Here is a 16246-nt window from a genome sequence, read left to right as displayed (position 1 = left end):
CTCCACATGGGATCCGAACCCTCGGTGGGAGCGCCGCCGCACTCCCAAGCGGCGCACTCTCCAGTGTGCCACCGGGCTGGCCCGACCTTCTGTTTCTGATGCCAGGCACTGTGGATTATTTTGTCATATCTCATCTGTCTAAATCTCCCTTTTCTTCTTCTCTCTCTGGTTTGTATGGCTTTTAGGTACCTACTACATATGGATGGCTCCAGATCTCCATCTCCAGCCCAGAGCTCTTTCCTAAGCATCAGACCCACATCTCTGTCTACTGGGCTCTCCAGTTGGATGTCTCACAAGCTCTTCATCCTGGCCTCTACAACCCTGCAGGATTTGGCTCCCGTGTACCGTGCCAGCCTTTTTCTACCTGTAATTCTACGCTGTAGCAATACTTCACTTCTCTTAGTTCCTGGAGGATACCATCCTTTCTTTCCTCTTTGAACTATTGAGCGTGCTGTTTCCTTTGCTTGAAATAGTGTTCCTTCCACCACTCTTTTTCTGGCTCTTATTTATTCTTCAGCAGCTTGTACCTCACTTATGAGAGCACTTCTTGCTGCCAACATCCCAAGTTTGGGTTGTACACCCACAACCACAAGTCTTTTGTACATCCACAGCACCATATATTTTCTATTATGTATTCTTAGCATTTCTAACACTATTATCATTGTCTGTTCATCTCTCATGAGACTGTGAGATCAATCAGTATGTCATTATTTCTTTTCTGGCCCTAACTCAGTCTACTTTCTTGAATGTTTGTATCTCATTTGAGTTCATTGTAACCTCAGAGTTTGCCCTAGAGGGATGCCTTTTATAGCAAACTTCCTGGCGCCCAGTCTGTGCCACTCCTGTTCCTCCTAGACACATCTGCCAAATCAGGATATCTGTGGTGCTGTGTAGCTAACGTCACTTCCCAGTCAGGAGGCCCCCAGTACTGTGAAATTCATTGTTTTTCCCCAATCTTATCCTCCACAAGATAAAATCAACAGACACTCGGCATTAAGAGTGTTCCTTTTCTCCGATTCTCTCTTTTAAAGGTGTCCAACTCTTAATGACCAAGTTGAATAACGTGACAATTTTGAGTTCTCACTCATCCTTCCTTGCCAAGCCCAAGTGTTGTCAGTTCAGTGTTAGGAAGAGAGCACTAGGGGAGGGAGTAAACTCCATGTGCTTTTGGACAGACTGTTGCCCTCATACTCACCTCACATGTGGTGCTCAGATTTATTTCCTCCTCTTCTTTTCCGCTGCTGGTTCTTCAGTGTAGACCCACTTAGCTCTTTTTCAACTCTTGTCATCATATCTAACTGACCCCAACAACCCTTCTTTCTTCTGGCTATCGTTTGTGAAGATCAGATAATATACGTAAAAGTGCTTTCTACTGTAAACATGCAAGTGCCAGTCATGTCCTTAAACATGCAAGGAATTGCGAAGAATCTTTGCCTAAAGCTCCTCATGGTTTCTAACTGTGCTACTTTCTGTCCTGGACCACCTCAATCCAGGGCTTCCTCCCCTAGTCTGGGGTATGTGCCTTCTCTGTATTTGCACTCAGCGTATTTACTATAATGTATTGTTTATGAATTTGTCCCTCTCCTGAACTTCTTGGAGGCAGGAATCATGTTTTATTCATCTCTATGTGTACTCTTCTTACTCCTCCCACCCCCAGCCCAACACAGTGCCTGGTGCCTAAGAGAGGAGCAGCCTGTATCAACCATGTGTGTTCGCCAAATAGCTCTGATACTGCTCTTCTTTCCACTGGAGTTGTCCTTCCCTATTGTCTCCACCTGTTGAATCCTTCCTAGCTAGCTGATATCCTCTAATACCTTTAATACCTTGCTACTTAAAGTTCAGTCTTGGGACCAGCAACATTGGCATCTCCTGTGAGCTGTTAGTTGCAGGTTAAAAACTTCGGAAAAGAGTTGATTATGTTTTTATTTCTGACGCAGGTACTTGCAACTGGGCTCAGTGGTCTCTACTCTTCCCTGCCTACAAAGCTAGAAGAGAAGGGCGAGGAATGGCACTGCCTTCTGAAGGACGACTGGCTTCTACTCCCTTCTCTTGTCCAGTTCATGAACTCCCTAGAGTTTTGCAATGCAGTCATCCAGGTAACAGCACAATAAAGGATCCCTTTGCTGTGGTGACATTCAGAGCACATGCATTGCAAAGGATTAGTTTATAAATATGCACTCTTTTTATTTTGATAAATGTTTAGGAATATTGATGCTTTACTTTAAGCCCATTGAATGTCCTTGAACAAGTGAGAATGTTTGTAGGTTTCTGGAAAGTTTTAATTGAGAAAAAAATGAGTAGATTTTCTTTATAAAAAGTGTTAATTCTGTTTTGATTATCCACTTAACCATCAAAAATAAGTTCGATGCCTGACTCATTAAATAGTTATTTTTAGGTTTCTAAGTATTCCAAATTATACCACTTTTACTTCAAGGTCTTCTTGGGAGTCTACAAAAGAAAACACTTTATTTTGCTTAATGGTGCATACTACATAAAGAATATTGTTATCCCAATTGAATTTAGAAGTTAAACATCTTCTTAGCAACACAAATTAAATTTACTTTGAAATTGGCCTGTTTGGGGGAAAAAAACCACTGAACTCTTATATATTTGGCTTCTTGATTAGATTTTTACCTTTAGATTTTTTGTTACTGTTTTCAATAAAAAACAGATTTCATATACATTTAAGGATGGTAATAGGTTTTCATCAAAAATGTTTTACTTCTATACAGCATAAATATTACCTTAATAATTGACTTACTAAGAAATCAAGTTTTCTTTGTGGTGATTGTAGGGTGAAAAATGTTAGTTATAATCTGTTTATCTACCAAATAAAGAAATAGCTTTTGGAAGAAAATGCAAGTAAATTACTTTAGTTCCTATCTCATTTTTATTGCTAAGTCAATGGAAGTTTTATTTATGTATAAGATAAATGGATTATATTTTAAGTTATTTTTTACTTTAATATTGTGGTCTATCAACATTTTCTTGCAGAAGTGTGTGGAAATAAAAAAGATGGAACTACTATTAGTTCCTCCCCAAACGTACACACAGAGAAGATAGATTATCAGTAATTTAAAGATCTCGCCTTACTTCCCTAGAAATTGCTTTTCACTTTATTGTTTGACTTTATTCTTTTTTTTTTTAAAGAAAGAGAAGTAAAGCTAAAGGCCATGATTAAGAACAGAGAAATTATATATTTCATATTATATTTTGAAATTGAAACCATGTACTTTTAAGGCTTTTTTTTTGGGGGGGGGGAAACTACTGAAAATAGTCACTTACAAAAGATATTAGAAAAGGGTTATTCAGGGGCTGGCCAGGTGGCACACTTGGTAGAGTGTGGCGCCTGGGAGCATGGCGGTGCTCCCGCCGAGGGTTCGGATCCCATATAGAGACTGATCCGCTCACTGGTTGAGCACGGTGCGGGCGTGACACCGAGGGTTGCGATCCCGTTGCCGGTCGTGGTACGGGCATGACACCAAGGGTTGCGATCCCGTTACCGGTCAGTAAAAAAGACAAAAAGGAAAAAAAGAATTAATTGAGAAAAGGGTTATTCATGCTAAATATATTTTGAAAGTCAAATATAGGAAGTATCATACCTCTGATAGTTTTCTGCTTTTGAACATTATTTTTTATGAAAAGATTTTCCATATGCCTTCTTCTACTGTATAATGACTATCAGAAAATGCATTTTCAAAATGAGAAAATTCTTTCTGCTAGAAAAATATATTTAATTGTCCATTTTGACAGTTATACTATTTTTTTTTAATTAGTCACATGTTGAGGTGGAACCTAGAGGAAGTTAGGGGGCAAAAATTATACTTTCCAGGTTGTTAATTTTAATTTATGCATCTGTGTACATATTGAGTTTATTTTTATTTTATTTTTTTTTCAAACAGATACTTTAAACTTACCAATTTTTTTTATTTGAGAGTCCAGCTTCTGGTAGTTTTAGCCAAGCTGTTTATACTAGTATAAACTATTTGAAACAGTTACATGGCAGTGTGAGGTCCGAGTTATCCTTTAACCACAGAATAAATGGCCAAAATTTGGATTTCCTTTTTTTTTTTTTTTTTTTTCCCTTTTTTTTTGTCTTTTTTCGTGACCGGCAATGGATCGCAACCCTCAGTGTTGCTCCTGTACCGGACCGGGACCGGCAACGGGATCGCAACCCTCGGCGTTGTGCTCGCACCTCGCTGAGCCAGTGAGTGGCCGGTCTGTATGTGGGATCCGAACCCTCGGCGGGAGCGCCGCCGCGCTCCCAAGCGACACACTGTAGCAGTGCGCCACTGGGCCGGCCCCTGGATTTCCTTTTTGAATCCAGGATGTACACAGAAATGTTTGATTTTAGGAAGACATAAATATGGAACTCTTTGTCTTTTTCATGACTACCGATTTCTCTTGTAGGTAGCTCACCCCTTGATCCGCAGTCAGCTTGTCAATTACATTTACAATGGATTCTTGGTACCAGTCTTGGCTCCTGCTCTCCATAAGGTCAGTGACTGGCTAAAGTCATCTTATGTCTCTTTATAGTACAACTGATGGAAACTGAGGAAGGTAAACAGTGTCATTGCCTTGATGGTGACTTTAACCTTATTTTTCTTCTCATTCCATCCTTATTTCTTAGCAATATCAAAAACAGGTCTTAACAACAGCAGCTTATGTCTGAGTGGACCCATTTGGTATCATAGAATATAGCATTGTGAATGTCAAGTAACGCAGTCAGTAGTCTAAACGAGAATTGGCAAATAGACTCTGACTCTTGTGCCTGCTTCAGTTCATGGGTGGTGGCTACTTGGAATTCTCTGTTAAGCTGTCCACAAGAAGGCCAAGTCTGTCACAGAAAATGCAGGTTGTGCTGTGGGCATGGAGAGGGACAGTGGTAGCACAAGTGTCATGGACTTGCCATCTCCTTAATAGAACGTAATTTTTTATCATAACAATTTTGTGACAGCAAAAACTAAAATGAAGCCAAGTTAAGGTCCCATCAAGGCCTGGCTGTCTCATTAGTACCACTCAGTATTCCTTATGACTCTCTCGTTTTGTGTAATAAATCAACTGGTATGTTTTCCATTGTGAGCTGTCAGGAGACACCCATGGACCTAGAATTCTAATTTTAATGAATTTTTTCTTCACTAAGTAAAGAGACTTATATGGTATTCAGTTCAGAGGATCTTTGTCAAGTTTTCAGAATCACCCCCTCAGGGAGGGAGAAAAGCAAGATGCAGCTTATCATATGTTGTTTTGATGGAATGCCTACTTTCTACATCCCAAAGTCCCATTTTCATGGGCTCTTGTTTTATGGGATCTGAGAACACTTGATTATGACAACTTTGAAGCCTAGCTGTACGTGCTGATTGGCTTTCTGGTTTAGAGCAGCAGATCTTGATGGAAGATGTTCTCTTACCATGCAGTGCCTTTTGAGTATGGTCACCATATTTTCCAGAACAAACAGGGTACTTGGTCTGACTATGATTTTTGTGTTACTTCTAGGTTTAAGAGGCTATCTTGGATGTGGTTTAAACATCAAAATACTGATATTTCCAGGTTATTTTAATGGTTTATGAACACAAAGGGACCAAACCGGTGAAATTAGATCAGTCTTGGAAAATATGGGGCATATCTTTGGAAAATACAAACCTTGTATTTGTTTCTAGATTGTCCTTCTGTTAGTATTTTACCATTTTGAGGATGTGGGGCAGGTATCTTTTATAGAAGTTCTCCAAGCTGCTGCATGGAGGAATTTTCGTCTTCAGAGGAATACAGTAGTGCCACTGAAATTCCCTGGCAGTAATTATCCATACACTCTCTCACACATTTACACTTTCTTCCTCATTTATCCCCATCCTTTTCTTCATTGACCTGTTGACGTAAAGTGATTTCCTGTCATGATTGTGATAATTATAATTACCGTTTGTTCAAGTTATTTTATGTTATTATAACTAGCATACTTTAATGTTACAAATATTAATGGTAAATCTTTATCCATAACTGAGGATGAGCTCCACCTCTGAGAGCTGTTAGGAGGATCTTACTGGTCACTCTGCCCTTCTGCTTCATAGCACAGTGGAGTTAAGTCATTAAATGTTTACTGTCTGTCTCCACATTGGTATGCATGCTTTTTGGGGGTGGGGTTCACGTGTGTTTTGTTCACTGGGGTATCCCTAGTACTGAGCAAAGTACCTTCGACTTAGGAGGTTGAGTAAACAACACACAAATGGAACATCTGTTAAAGTGCCAACAGAATGCTTGCAGACAGTGGTTCGTAAGAGAATAATAGCTAACAGTTGATATAGCACTTTATACAGTACCTAATATTATGTCCAGTTATGCCCATAGTTAAATATGAGATTTATAAAACCAAGAAGTTAATACATGCTTACTGTAAAAAAAAAAAAAGAATCAGTATTGAATATATAAAACGAAAAGTAAACGTTACTATACTAGATTTGAATTTCCAACCCCTAATTCAGATTCCTTAACTTTTATCCATTGCAGACAATTTCTCCCAGGGCTGTTTCGTAACTAGAGAGAACAAAGATTGATTTCTTTCCTTCTTAATTGATTTTTCTCCCTGTTCTCCATCTTTTTTGTTGGGTTATTTGTATTTTTATCATTTAGAATTAGAAGGGTTAGGGAGGGGGTGGGGGCAGGGGCAGGTGCACAGCCTCTCCATGACCCTCTGCTCCCTAAGTGGTTGATGAAGGAAGGAGCCCTTTCATGAGTGGCAGGACAGGGCTGAGAGGCAGAAGAGCAGAGAAATCCAGAATTGAGTGTTTCTTGACGAGTTCCCGATGGAGAAGTTGTATCATATTTCCTGTGTCCTCTCCTCTGATGTGGGAAGGGATGCCTAGAAGTCTGGGCTCAGGTCTGCAATAGAGGCCCCTATTCATATTTTTCATATTCCGTGTCCACTGCCTTCACAGATGAGCCTTATTTAGTATCATAAATAAATTTCCTTTGTGTACTACATCAGCCCCAAATTTATGCATAACATTTTAGTTACCTGTCATCGGTGTAGGCGGTTTACAGAGATGAATTTATTCTGTCTCATAAATAATATAAATAAATTCATACTTAAAAATTTTCCCACATCACAGTCAGTACTCATATACAATATTTCCACAGTGTTTCTTAACCAGAGATGAAGTCATTACAGAGAGTTGTGGATGCTGAAAGGTGGGCAGTGGGAGTGCCTGACAAGGGGAGATTGTCTCTACTTTTCCTCTCCCCACGCTGTGTATGTATAATACAGTATTGCCCTGCAGCTTGTCCTGTTACATGCTTTCTTCATCCAGCCCTGTGCAATGGCCATTTATTCTTTTATGTTAGTACAAAGGAATATCTGATTTTTTTTTTTTTTTACAGGGCTGCCTAGTTTTCTGTAGTGTGGTCCATAATTCCTTATCTATAACTTGAACTTCAAAAAGCTCTGAAAACTTAATGTTTTCTTATAATTCATTTAGTGTACAGCTAACCTTTGCTAAACTCATTTAGTGTCAAACCCTACCTAATTTGTTTCGAGGTAGGGTTTTAATCCACTTATGTTAATGTTTGTATGTTTTGTGGAAGAGATATTAATATATTTGATTATACGGTGCTGCCCAGACTCCCAGGGATGTTATGTCTAATATGGCAGGTATAAATATTACTTAACATTTTGAATTCCAGAATACACATGGTCTCCAGGGTTTTGGATAAAGGATTGGAAACCTATTTTGGACATTTGGGAAAGGATACCTTTTTACAGATAGGTTAAAATCATACTCTGTCAAAATCATATTAAAGAAAATGATACCATATTAATATAAATCATTTAGGAATTAGATCCAGCCATAGATATGTATGTATATCACTTTATACAAAACTGGTTATTTATGACTTCAGAGTAATGGGACAGCCCTTATCCAACAAAAGCTAGTTCTGTTGTCTCTGTTTATTTTGTCAAGGCTAAATTTTCAAGGCTGAATATTCATTGGTATAGTTGTATTAGTTTGGGTTCTCTGAGAAGCAGTCATCAAGACAGGATTAAATATGTAAGATTTTATTTGGGGGACTGCCTATGTGAAAGAAAATAGGGAGCAAGATGGGGCAGGCTGGGAGAGTTGTCAGACTGCAATGCCAATTTGACTGCTAGTGAAGGACGGGGGAGAGAAGGTTGGCTAGAAGTGTCCTAGACTGCTGTGAGTGTAAAAAGGCCATCCGAGGAGGCTTGTGTCTCCCAGGAACAGGCCTGCCTTAGTATCCCTGCTGCACTCAGACACTGGCTGGGAGCAACTTGTGTGAAATGTGGTCTCAGAGCAAATGTGGAGAGGATTCCAGAGTATAGCAGCAGGGGCCCTTGATCAGTAATGCTCCCCATAGTTGGAGGGTCTGCAAGGTGCATGCCCGTGGCTACCACAATGGTTGACTGATTTCCGCGGCTTTTCCTGGTTGCAGATGTGAAAAAGATAGACATATATATTTCCTTAATTTATAGATCTCTTTCCTGGTGTGCAGAACATTCAGGAGTTCAAATGGACCACTAATGAATGGGGTCATTGTGGTCAGGATTCGCTTGACAAAGGAGCTTATTGTATCTGTCACGATGATTATGCTGCAATCACAAACAACACTAAAATCTCAGGGGCTGACGTAACAAATGTTTGTCTCTCGTTCACACTGCATTACATCTTGGGTTGTACGATGAACAATCTGTAGGTAGCTTTCCTTCATGTCACCCTCACTCAGGGATCTGGGTTGGTAGAACCTTCACCATGTGGAACTCACATCACTGGTCATAATGTCAGAGGGAAGAGAACATAGTGAAAGGCCCACTGGCTCTTGAAGCTTTTGTCTGGAAGTGACACATGTCATTTCTGTTCACATTTCGTTGTCTAAAGCAAAGCAAGTCACCAGGCCACATATGACCTCAGGGGGAAGTGGAGGTCTATCATTTTCTCAGAAGAAGAATCTAGAATATGGTTATCAGCCCTAATGACTGTCATACTATTTTGTCTGTCAGGGCCCCAGGAGGAACAGATGCCACTCAAACTGGGTAGTGAGGGGACCTTAATAGTAGACTAATTACAAGAGTGCTGTGTTTCAATGATCTGTTGCTGTGTGGTAAGCTATCCCCACATGTAGTGACTTAACCATTGATTATTAGTATAAATCACCACTCCCTGGTTCAGGAATTTTGGAAAGGACACAGCAGACACATCTGCTGTGTGATGTCTGGGGCCTCAGCTGGGGTCACCACAGTGGGCTGGGGCTGAGCGGCTTGGGGCTGGCTGGGTCTCTCCCTCTTTCTGGCCGTCCACACAGCCTGTCCCCAGGGTTGTCTTGGCCATCCCCACAGCATGGCAGCCTCAGGTCGTCGGACTTCTGCACTGGCTGAGCTCCAAGGGCTCCCAGAGTGAGTGTTCCAGGAGACAGGAAGTAGAAGCTGCCGGTTTCCTAAGGCTTGGGTCTGGAGCCTGGAACAGTGTCCCTTCTCTCGTATTCTATTGTTCATGGTAGCACAGAGCCCACCTACTTTCAAGAGGAGGGGACGTAGACCTCTTTTGATGGTAGGAGTGTTCAAGAATTTGTGGCCATATTCTGGGCAGGTTTACCACGGTTACCACCCCTAGGTCTGAATGTGTATGTGGAGGGTCAGGGAGAGCTACATGCAGAGGGCTGATCTGATAGAGCAGTGACCTTCAGTCCAGGGTCACAGCCGGGCTTGGACAACCACGCAGAGAGGGAATCAGGGAATAAATAGTTAAACTTCATTCTCCTCCCTTCCTCCAGTCTCCTGCTGGAATCCCATTGGGTGAACCCAAGTGGAAACCAGATGGCAATGGAACCGTAGGAAAAAAAGTGGTTCATACAGGTCTATTGAGACACAGAGCAGGGTGAAAAGATGGAGAGTGGATCCAGAGGGGCAAATGGAAACCATCCAGCACACTAATTTACTAGTGTCAGCGTCTTATAGTGTAAATTAGCAGGTACAGATGACACCTGTGGTTTTAGTGCTTAAATAATTTGCAACTTAAAATTTTCTAGAAACAATTAGAAAACCCACTTTTTATAGTTTAGAGTTACTGCCTATTCTGTGTATTGATACTTGTCCTCTGGAATTTGAAATCATAGACTTTAATGTCACAGGTGAAAATGCTAATAACATACTAGATATGAATAAACAATGAGGAAATATCTAAATCACAGGTAGCCATCACCAAATCAGGCTTCTTACTCCATGAATTCATACAGAGGCAGGAAGTGCAGGGGAAGAACTCTAGACTCTAGTCAGAAGATCTGGGTTCTAGACCTGGCTTGTGTATGTACTGCTATGTGACCTTGTGTGAAACTCTTAACCTCTCTGAGTCTCAGTTTCCCTAGCTGCACAGCGAGGATAGTAATGCTCCTCTTTCCTTCTTACAGAGAATGAAGATCAAATATGATGAAACTTGAGAGCATTCTGAAAACCATACACGGTTATATACATAGGTATTATAGTTATTCCAGGACAAATCCTGCCATCTCCTGTGCAGTAGAAGGATGATATCGTTTGTTCAAAGACCATTTAGTAAGAGTGCACAGGTGCAGAGCACTCTTCCCAGACCCCGGGGGGGGGGGGGAATGAAGGTGACTGAAAATCCCGCTCTTCTCCATGGAGTCTGTAATGTGGGACTCAGGAGACTGACATGTTAACCACAACTTAAAGCAAGAAAGACTAAAATAAGTGTTGGGACAGAGAAAGAAGCCGGGGCGGGTACTGGAGGGGTGTGAGGCAGACATAGAAGAATAAGTGATTAGGGAGAGTGGCCGAGGCCTGGAGGAGTATGTTAGGGTAGACACATACCTCCTGCAGCTGTCCCTGACTTTGGGGGTTCTGGGCATCTCTCTTTTCTAGAATTTGTACCTCTCAGTGCCTGTGTCAGTTGATTAGCACTGAGCATATGCTCCTTTCTATTGTTAGGTGTATTTTGTGTTTGACCCTACTTCCTTGCTCTGTCCTGAAACTCCTGGAAGTGCCTGTATCTGCAGTTCCCAAACAGTGTGCCAAGGAGCCCTGGGACTGTTCCGTGAATTCACAGGGGCGCTGGGAGATACTTTCAATTTATGAGGGAAACACAGCGACATCTGTTGGGCACCACATGGACTACTTACTAGCTTGACATAGTTCACAGTTTCATCATTAAATCATACACATTCCTTAAAAAAAAATCATACACATTCCTTTTGATGTGGTCACACCTTTAAAAAGATGAGTTGTTGGTGGGTGCTGTGCTTAAAAGCAAGTATCACGTGGAAGTCAGTGTGGAATAGGAAATGAAGTTTGCAGGTTGCAGTCTGATTCCGAGTTTGAGTGCTCAACAGGTTAAATTATTGGGACTTAACTATGTATTCAGTTGTTTGGACCTAAATATTTAATAAACAGGATGGTTGGGTATTATTATTATTATTTTTTTGACTTGGGGTGCTGTGAAGAAATTACTGATATACTGGAGGTACCTTGGACTGAGAAAGTTTTAGAACCTCTGGTCTATGTTGCGTGCTTTTTTATGTAGCAGGGTTTGGCAAACTGCCTTGCAATGTAGGGCCTGTGGCCTGTTTTTGTATATCCCGGGAGTTAAGAATGGTTTTTACATCTATAAACAGATGAGTGGATGAACAAAGTGTTGTATGTACATACAATGGAATATTATTCAGCCTTAAAAAGGAGGGAAATTCTGACACATGCTACAACGTGGATGAATCTTGAGAACATTACACTAAGTAAGATAAGCTGGTTGCAAAAGACATATACTGTATGATTCCACTTACATGAGGTACCTAGAGAACTTGAATTTATAGAGAAAGAAAGTATGGTGGTGGTTGCTGGGGCTGGGGGAAGGGGAAAACGAGGAGTTATTGTTTAATGGGTGCAGAGTTCCAGTTTTGCAAGGTGAAAAGAGTTCTGGAGATTGGTTGCATGACAATGTGAATGTACCTAATACTATTGAACTGTACACTTAAAAATGGTTAGGGTGATAAATTTTATGTTATGTGTTTTTTTTTAATTACTATTTTGAAAAAATGCCTTTTACATTTTTCAAACTAGCATCGTGTCCTATGTATTTTAGAGGACCAATAAATGTTTGAAGATGATGGTAAAGAGGAAGGAAGTCCCCAGATAGATGGCCTCGCAAAGGGATGATCACGTACTTTTTGTTTTCTTTTCATGCAGTGATCAGGCTGAGGAGCAGCAGACAAGAACAAGCGAAGCAGTGTGATTGGCTTTGTCACTAGCGTGGAAGCATCTGTGTCTGGGTGTGTTGTTGAGGGATCCTGGGCTGGCAGGAGACCAGTGGGCAGTTGGGAGTGGCAGCCAAAGATGGCTTTAGCGCTTGTTCTGGCTCTGGCAGGATTAGACAGAGGGTCTGGGTGGGCATTTGGCTGGGAGAGAGTTATATAGGTAACACCCGGGGCTCAATTGTATTAGTTCTGTCAAGTACTATGTGAACTAGGATAGTTGTTCATCCTTGTTTTGCGGGCTGTTTTGGCTCATTTATTTAGAGATTGTTAGGAAATTAGGGCAGAAGTTTGGGACCATCTGGGAGAGGGAGGCAGAGACCTTGACGGGAGTGTGCTGAGGTGAGGGATGTATGGAAGGGGAAATAATTACATACCATCCTTTTCTGCAGGCAGCTCACAGCCTTTAGCAATGACAACTGTGACCTCAAAGAAAGCCTGTAGCTTTGGCTTTTGCAAAGAGCAGTGAGCTGTGTTTCATTCAGCAAATTATTCCATACAAGTGCACTTGGAAAAACAGAAGCAAAAAACCTACCAGAAAAACCGATTTTTCTCCCATCTCCTGTGTGCTAAAACCGTGCTTGAACAATATACATGGGTAGAATAATTTCAGCCATTTCCTTAAAGGCATGTGTGCTGGGTTCATATAAGCCACTGTGGAGCCCATTTGTTTTACAATCTTGTCTTCCAAATACACACATACATATTCATGATCTGCATTCTGCAAGCTCAATAATTCATGGCTTATTGACTTAGGTTGATGGGTGGAAGCTTTTTGGGACTAGAGAAGAAAACATGGAAATTCTGAAAGGCTGGGAGCAGTCACACTTGTGAGCTGTCCACTCGGTATTAGTGGATATGTGAGCGAGGCAGGCTGGGACCCCGTCAGAGTCCAGTTTGGCTCTCAGTGGCTAGACATGTTTTGGAGTTTTATGCCCAGTTAAAGTAGTGACTGAAGATTTTAAGAGCAGTTAAGTACCATCTTCAAATTATTTATCATCGTTATAAAAAAGTAATGGGCTGTAATTGGGTGCTGAGTTTACAGTGGAATACACTGATCCCTTATGTCATAAGCAGGCAGAACAGTTTACTACTTAAATAGAATTTAGCTCCATTTCTCTGTCCACCCTTATGCATCTGTAGTCTGGAAGGTAGTAGAGAGGTTTCTGGGGTAGGAGGAGGGTAGAGACAAGTCATCATACTTGCTCTCTGGCTGACTTCCTGTTGGATATCTGGGTGTCTACCATGTCTGTGCCTTTGTCACTGTGCTATCATCTGAGCCATTTCCTGATGAAAAACACCTTGAAGTTTTATGTCTGGTTTCCAGTAATGCTGTAGAATTTCAGTGATCATGTCATTTCTTTCAGTGGAAAATTAGAAGAAAGAAAGAATCAAAAGCTTGGAATTAGGATGTCATATTGGCTTTGGAATTTGGGGATTTTATTTTTCAAATTTGGTGGTTCTTTGTTAAATCTGTTGTAGTTTCCCTTGAGTTATTTGAGCCTCACACTGGACTCCAAGATATAGAAGGACAGTAAAAGATATAGAAGGATAATTTTTTTGGCCTCTACATTTTATATTCCTACTAATACACTTCGGTAATTTGCTTTTTAAATGCCTATTGTCTACATTATTGACCCATGGTTTTTAATCACAAAAGGCTCCTGAATGTTGTCTTGCCCTATTTTTGCTAGCTACTTATTCCTCTTCCTGTAATAATCGTGAACTGTATTTGTTCATATGGAACTTTGTTTCTTACCATGCCTGGAATAAACGAGTCACTGTAAAAGAATCTATCCTACATTGTGCTGAAGGCATACCTGTGTGACACCATGGCCCACAGATCGCTAGTCTGTGTAAAGTGAAGGGGCTATGGTGTAAAGCCAACAATGTCCTGGAGAAGTGAGGTCGTTCTTCTTAGAAGTGGCTGCTGTTGTCTCCACAGCCTCACAGGTAGGCTCCAGGTGGCTCCAGAGCAGACAGGTATTCCCTTAGGGCCATCCAGCTGCTGGGGATGCCTTGTGGCCTAGGGATGCTTGGACTCAGCAGGAAATCTTGATGCCTCTGTTGCTATCTCATGCTTATGTTGGGTTGTGGCCCTTGTCTGATGCTGGGGATCGAGTTGTGACTGAGGGAGCCATAATTAAGGGGCGTGGCTCAGCTGGGATGGGAGAGCTGGGGCCCAAAAAATCATTCTGTCTGAGCTACCCCAGACTTAAACAGAAGAGGACTGTGGAAGCAGAGATGCCAGGTGTAATGATCACTACAGTCAGTCGTAATCACAATTGAATGAGGTAATTAAAAGGCCCTGTCCTGTTGGAGGCCTGCAGCTATGTAACAGGCAGTGGCAGTAGTACTATTCAGCCTGGACTGGAAAAAATCCTATTAAGCAGGCCATTGCTAGCCAGACTAAATTAATAATTGCTCTATCCAGCGAGAGCCAGCTATTAAACAGAACTAGAAGATTTTGGTGACAACTGTAAGAGTCTTTGACTTGGAAATTCTTGATTTATTAATTGAAAACTAAAAGTTAATGTGTACTATCTAATACAATCATTTAATGCAATATATTCAATTAATACAATTTTGGGAAGCACTGTAGCTTAACAGTTCAAAAAATGGATTTTGAGGTTAAAGAGACCTTGGTTTGAGTTTTAGTTCTTTGCTACTTTAATTAGTGATGTGACTGTGGCAGGTGTTCTCATCTCTGTCTCTGTATTATCTGTGAGGGTAATAATACCTACCTCCTTGGGCTCCTGTGAAGGAAAGATAAGATAATGCATTAAAGTGCATTTAAAGTGCTCATCATTGTCTCTGACTTTTAGTACTAAAAGTACTTATTATTATTTATTATCTTAACCAGCTGAATCTCTGAAATGAGAGTCTTCACATGACACTGTCTATAATGCATTAAAGTGCATTTAAAGTGCTCATCATTGTCTCTGACTTTTAGTACTAAAAGTACCTATTATTATTTATTATCTTAACCAGCTGAATCTCTGAAATGAGAGTCTTCACATGACACTGTCTGTCTCTAGCCAGTACATTTTTTAATACCTTTTTCGGTCACTATAGTATTTTTATTTTAGGTAATATTATTACTCCTTAACATGCATTTACATGATTTCATAGACAGCATAACTTTGGATCTTCTCTTCCCTTATTTCTATCAGAATGTGATATCAACTCGTTATTTATAGAATTATTTTCCCATTTATTCTGATTCTCGGTGTCAGTGTTCTTAAATGTGCAAAGACAGTCACTTGGGAACTTCTCAAATGCTGACTCCTGAGTTCCAGAGATTATGATTTAATACGTAAGGTCGAAGCCTGGGAATTTGCACTTTATCCAGCACCCAGGTGCTCCAAGGACCACACTTGGAGGAATTGGTCTGTGGCCTCCTGCTGGCACCTTTGCTATTTATGCTCCTTCACTGGACTAGGATTCACAAGACATGGGTGATCTCAAGGACCGTAACCCAGTTAAGGATCCAGTTTTGTCATCTGTAGTAATCCCCACCCTGTCAGCCTCTCAACACTACAGTGAACAAAGTGAATGTGAGAACGTACATAAAAACGCTTTGGGAAGCTGTGAAGCCTTTTCCAAATGAGCCGGGTGTTAAAATNTATCAGAATGTGATATCAACTCGTTATTTATAGAATTATTTTCCCATTTATTCTGATTCTCAGTGTCAGTGTTCTTAAATGTGCAAAGACAGTCACTTGGGAACTTCTTAAATGCTGACTCCTGAGTTCCAGAGATTATGATTTAATACGTAAGGTCGAAGCCTGGGAATTTGCACTTTATCCAGCACCCAGTTGCTCCAAGGACCACACTTGGAGGAATTGGTCTGTGGCCTCCTGCTGGCACCTTTGCTATTTATGCTCCTTCACTGGACTAGGATTCACAAGACATGGGTGATCTCAAGGACTGTAACCCAGTTAAGGATCCAGTTTTGTCATCTGTAGTAATCCCCACCCTA

The 16246-nt window shown here is 40.9% G+C and overlaps 1 protein-coding gene across 1 annotated transcript in view; it reads left to right on the top strand.

Annotated features, from left to right (window-relative positions):
* FAM160A1 (family with sequence similarity 160, member A1) overlaps positions 1–16246 on the top strand; it is a 100051-nt gene that overhangs the window by 19892 nt on the left and 63913 nt on the right. The window contains exons 3-4 of the mRNA XM_008570014.1: positions 1938–2096; positions 4411–4497. Coding sequence (XP_008568236.1) covers positions 1938–2096; positions 4411–4497 — 246 coding nt within the window. The remainder of the gene's footprint in view (positions 1–1937; positions 2097–4410; positions 4498–16246) is intronic.

This window comes from Galeopterus variegatus, unplaced genomic scaffold (assembly GCF_000696425.1).
Source record: "Galeopterus variegatus unplaced genomic scaffold, G_variegatus-3.0.2 Scaffold555, whole genome shotgun sequence".
NCBI classification, from domain to species: domain Eukaryota; kingdom Metazoa; phylum Chordata; class Mammalia; order Dermoptera; family Cynocephalidae; genus Galeopterus; species Galeopterus variegatus.
Note: the sequence above shows the minus strand (reverse complement) of the source record. Positions and strands in the feature narration are given on the sequence as shown.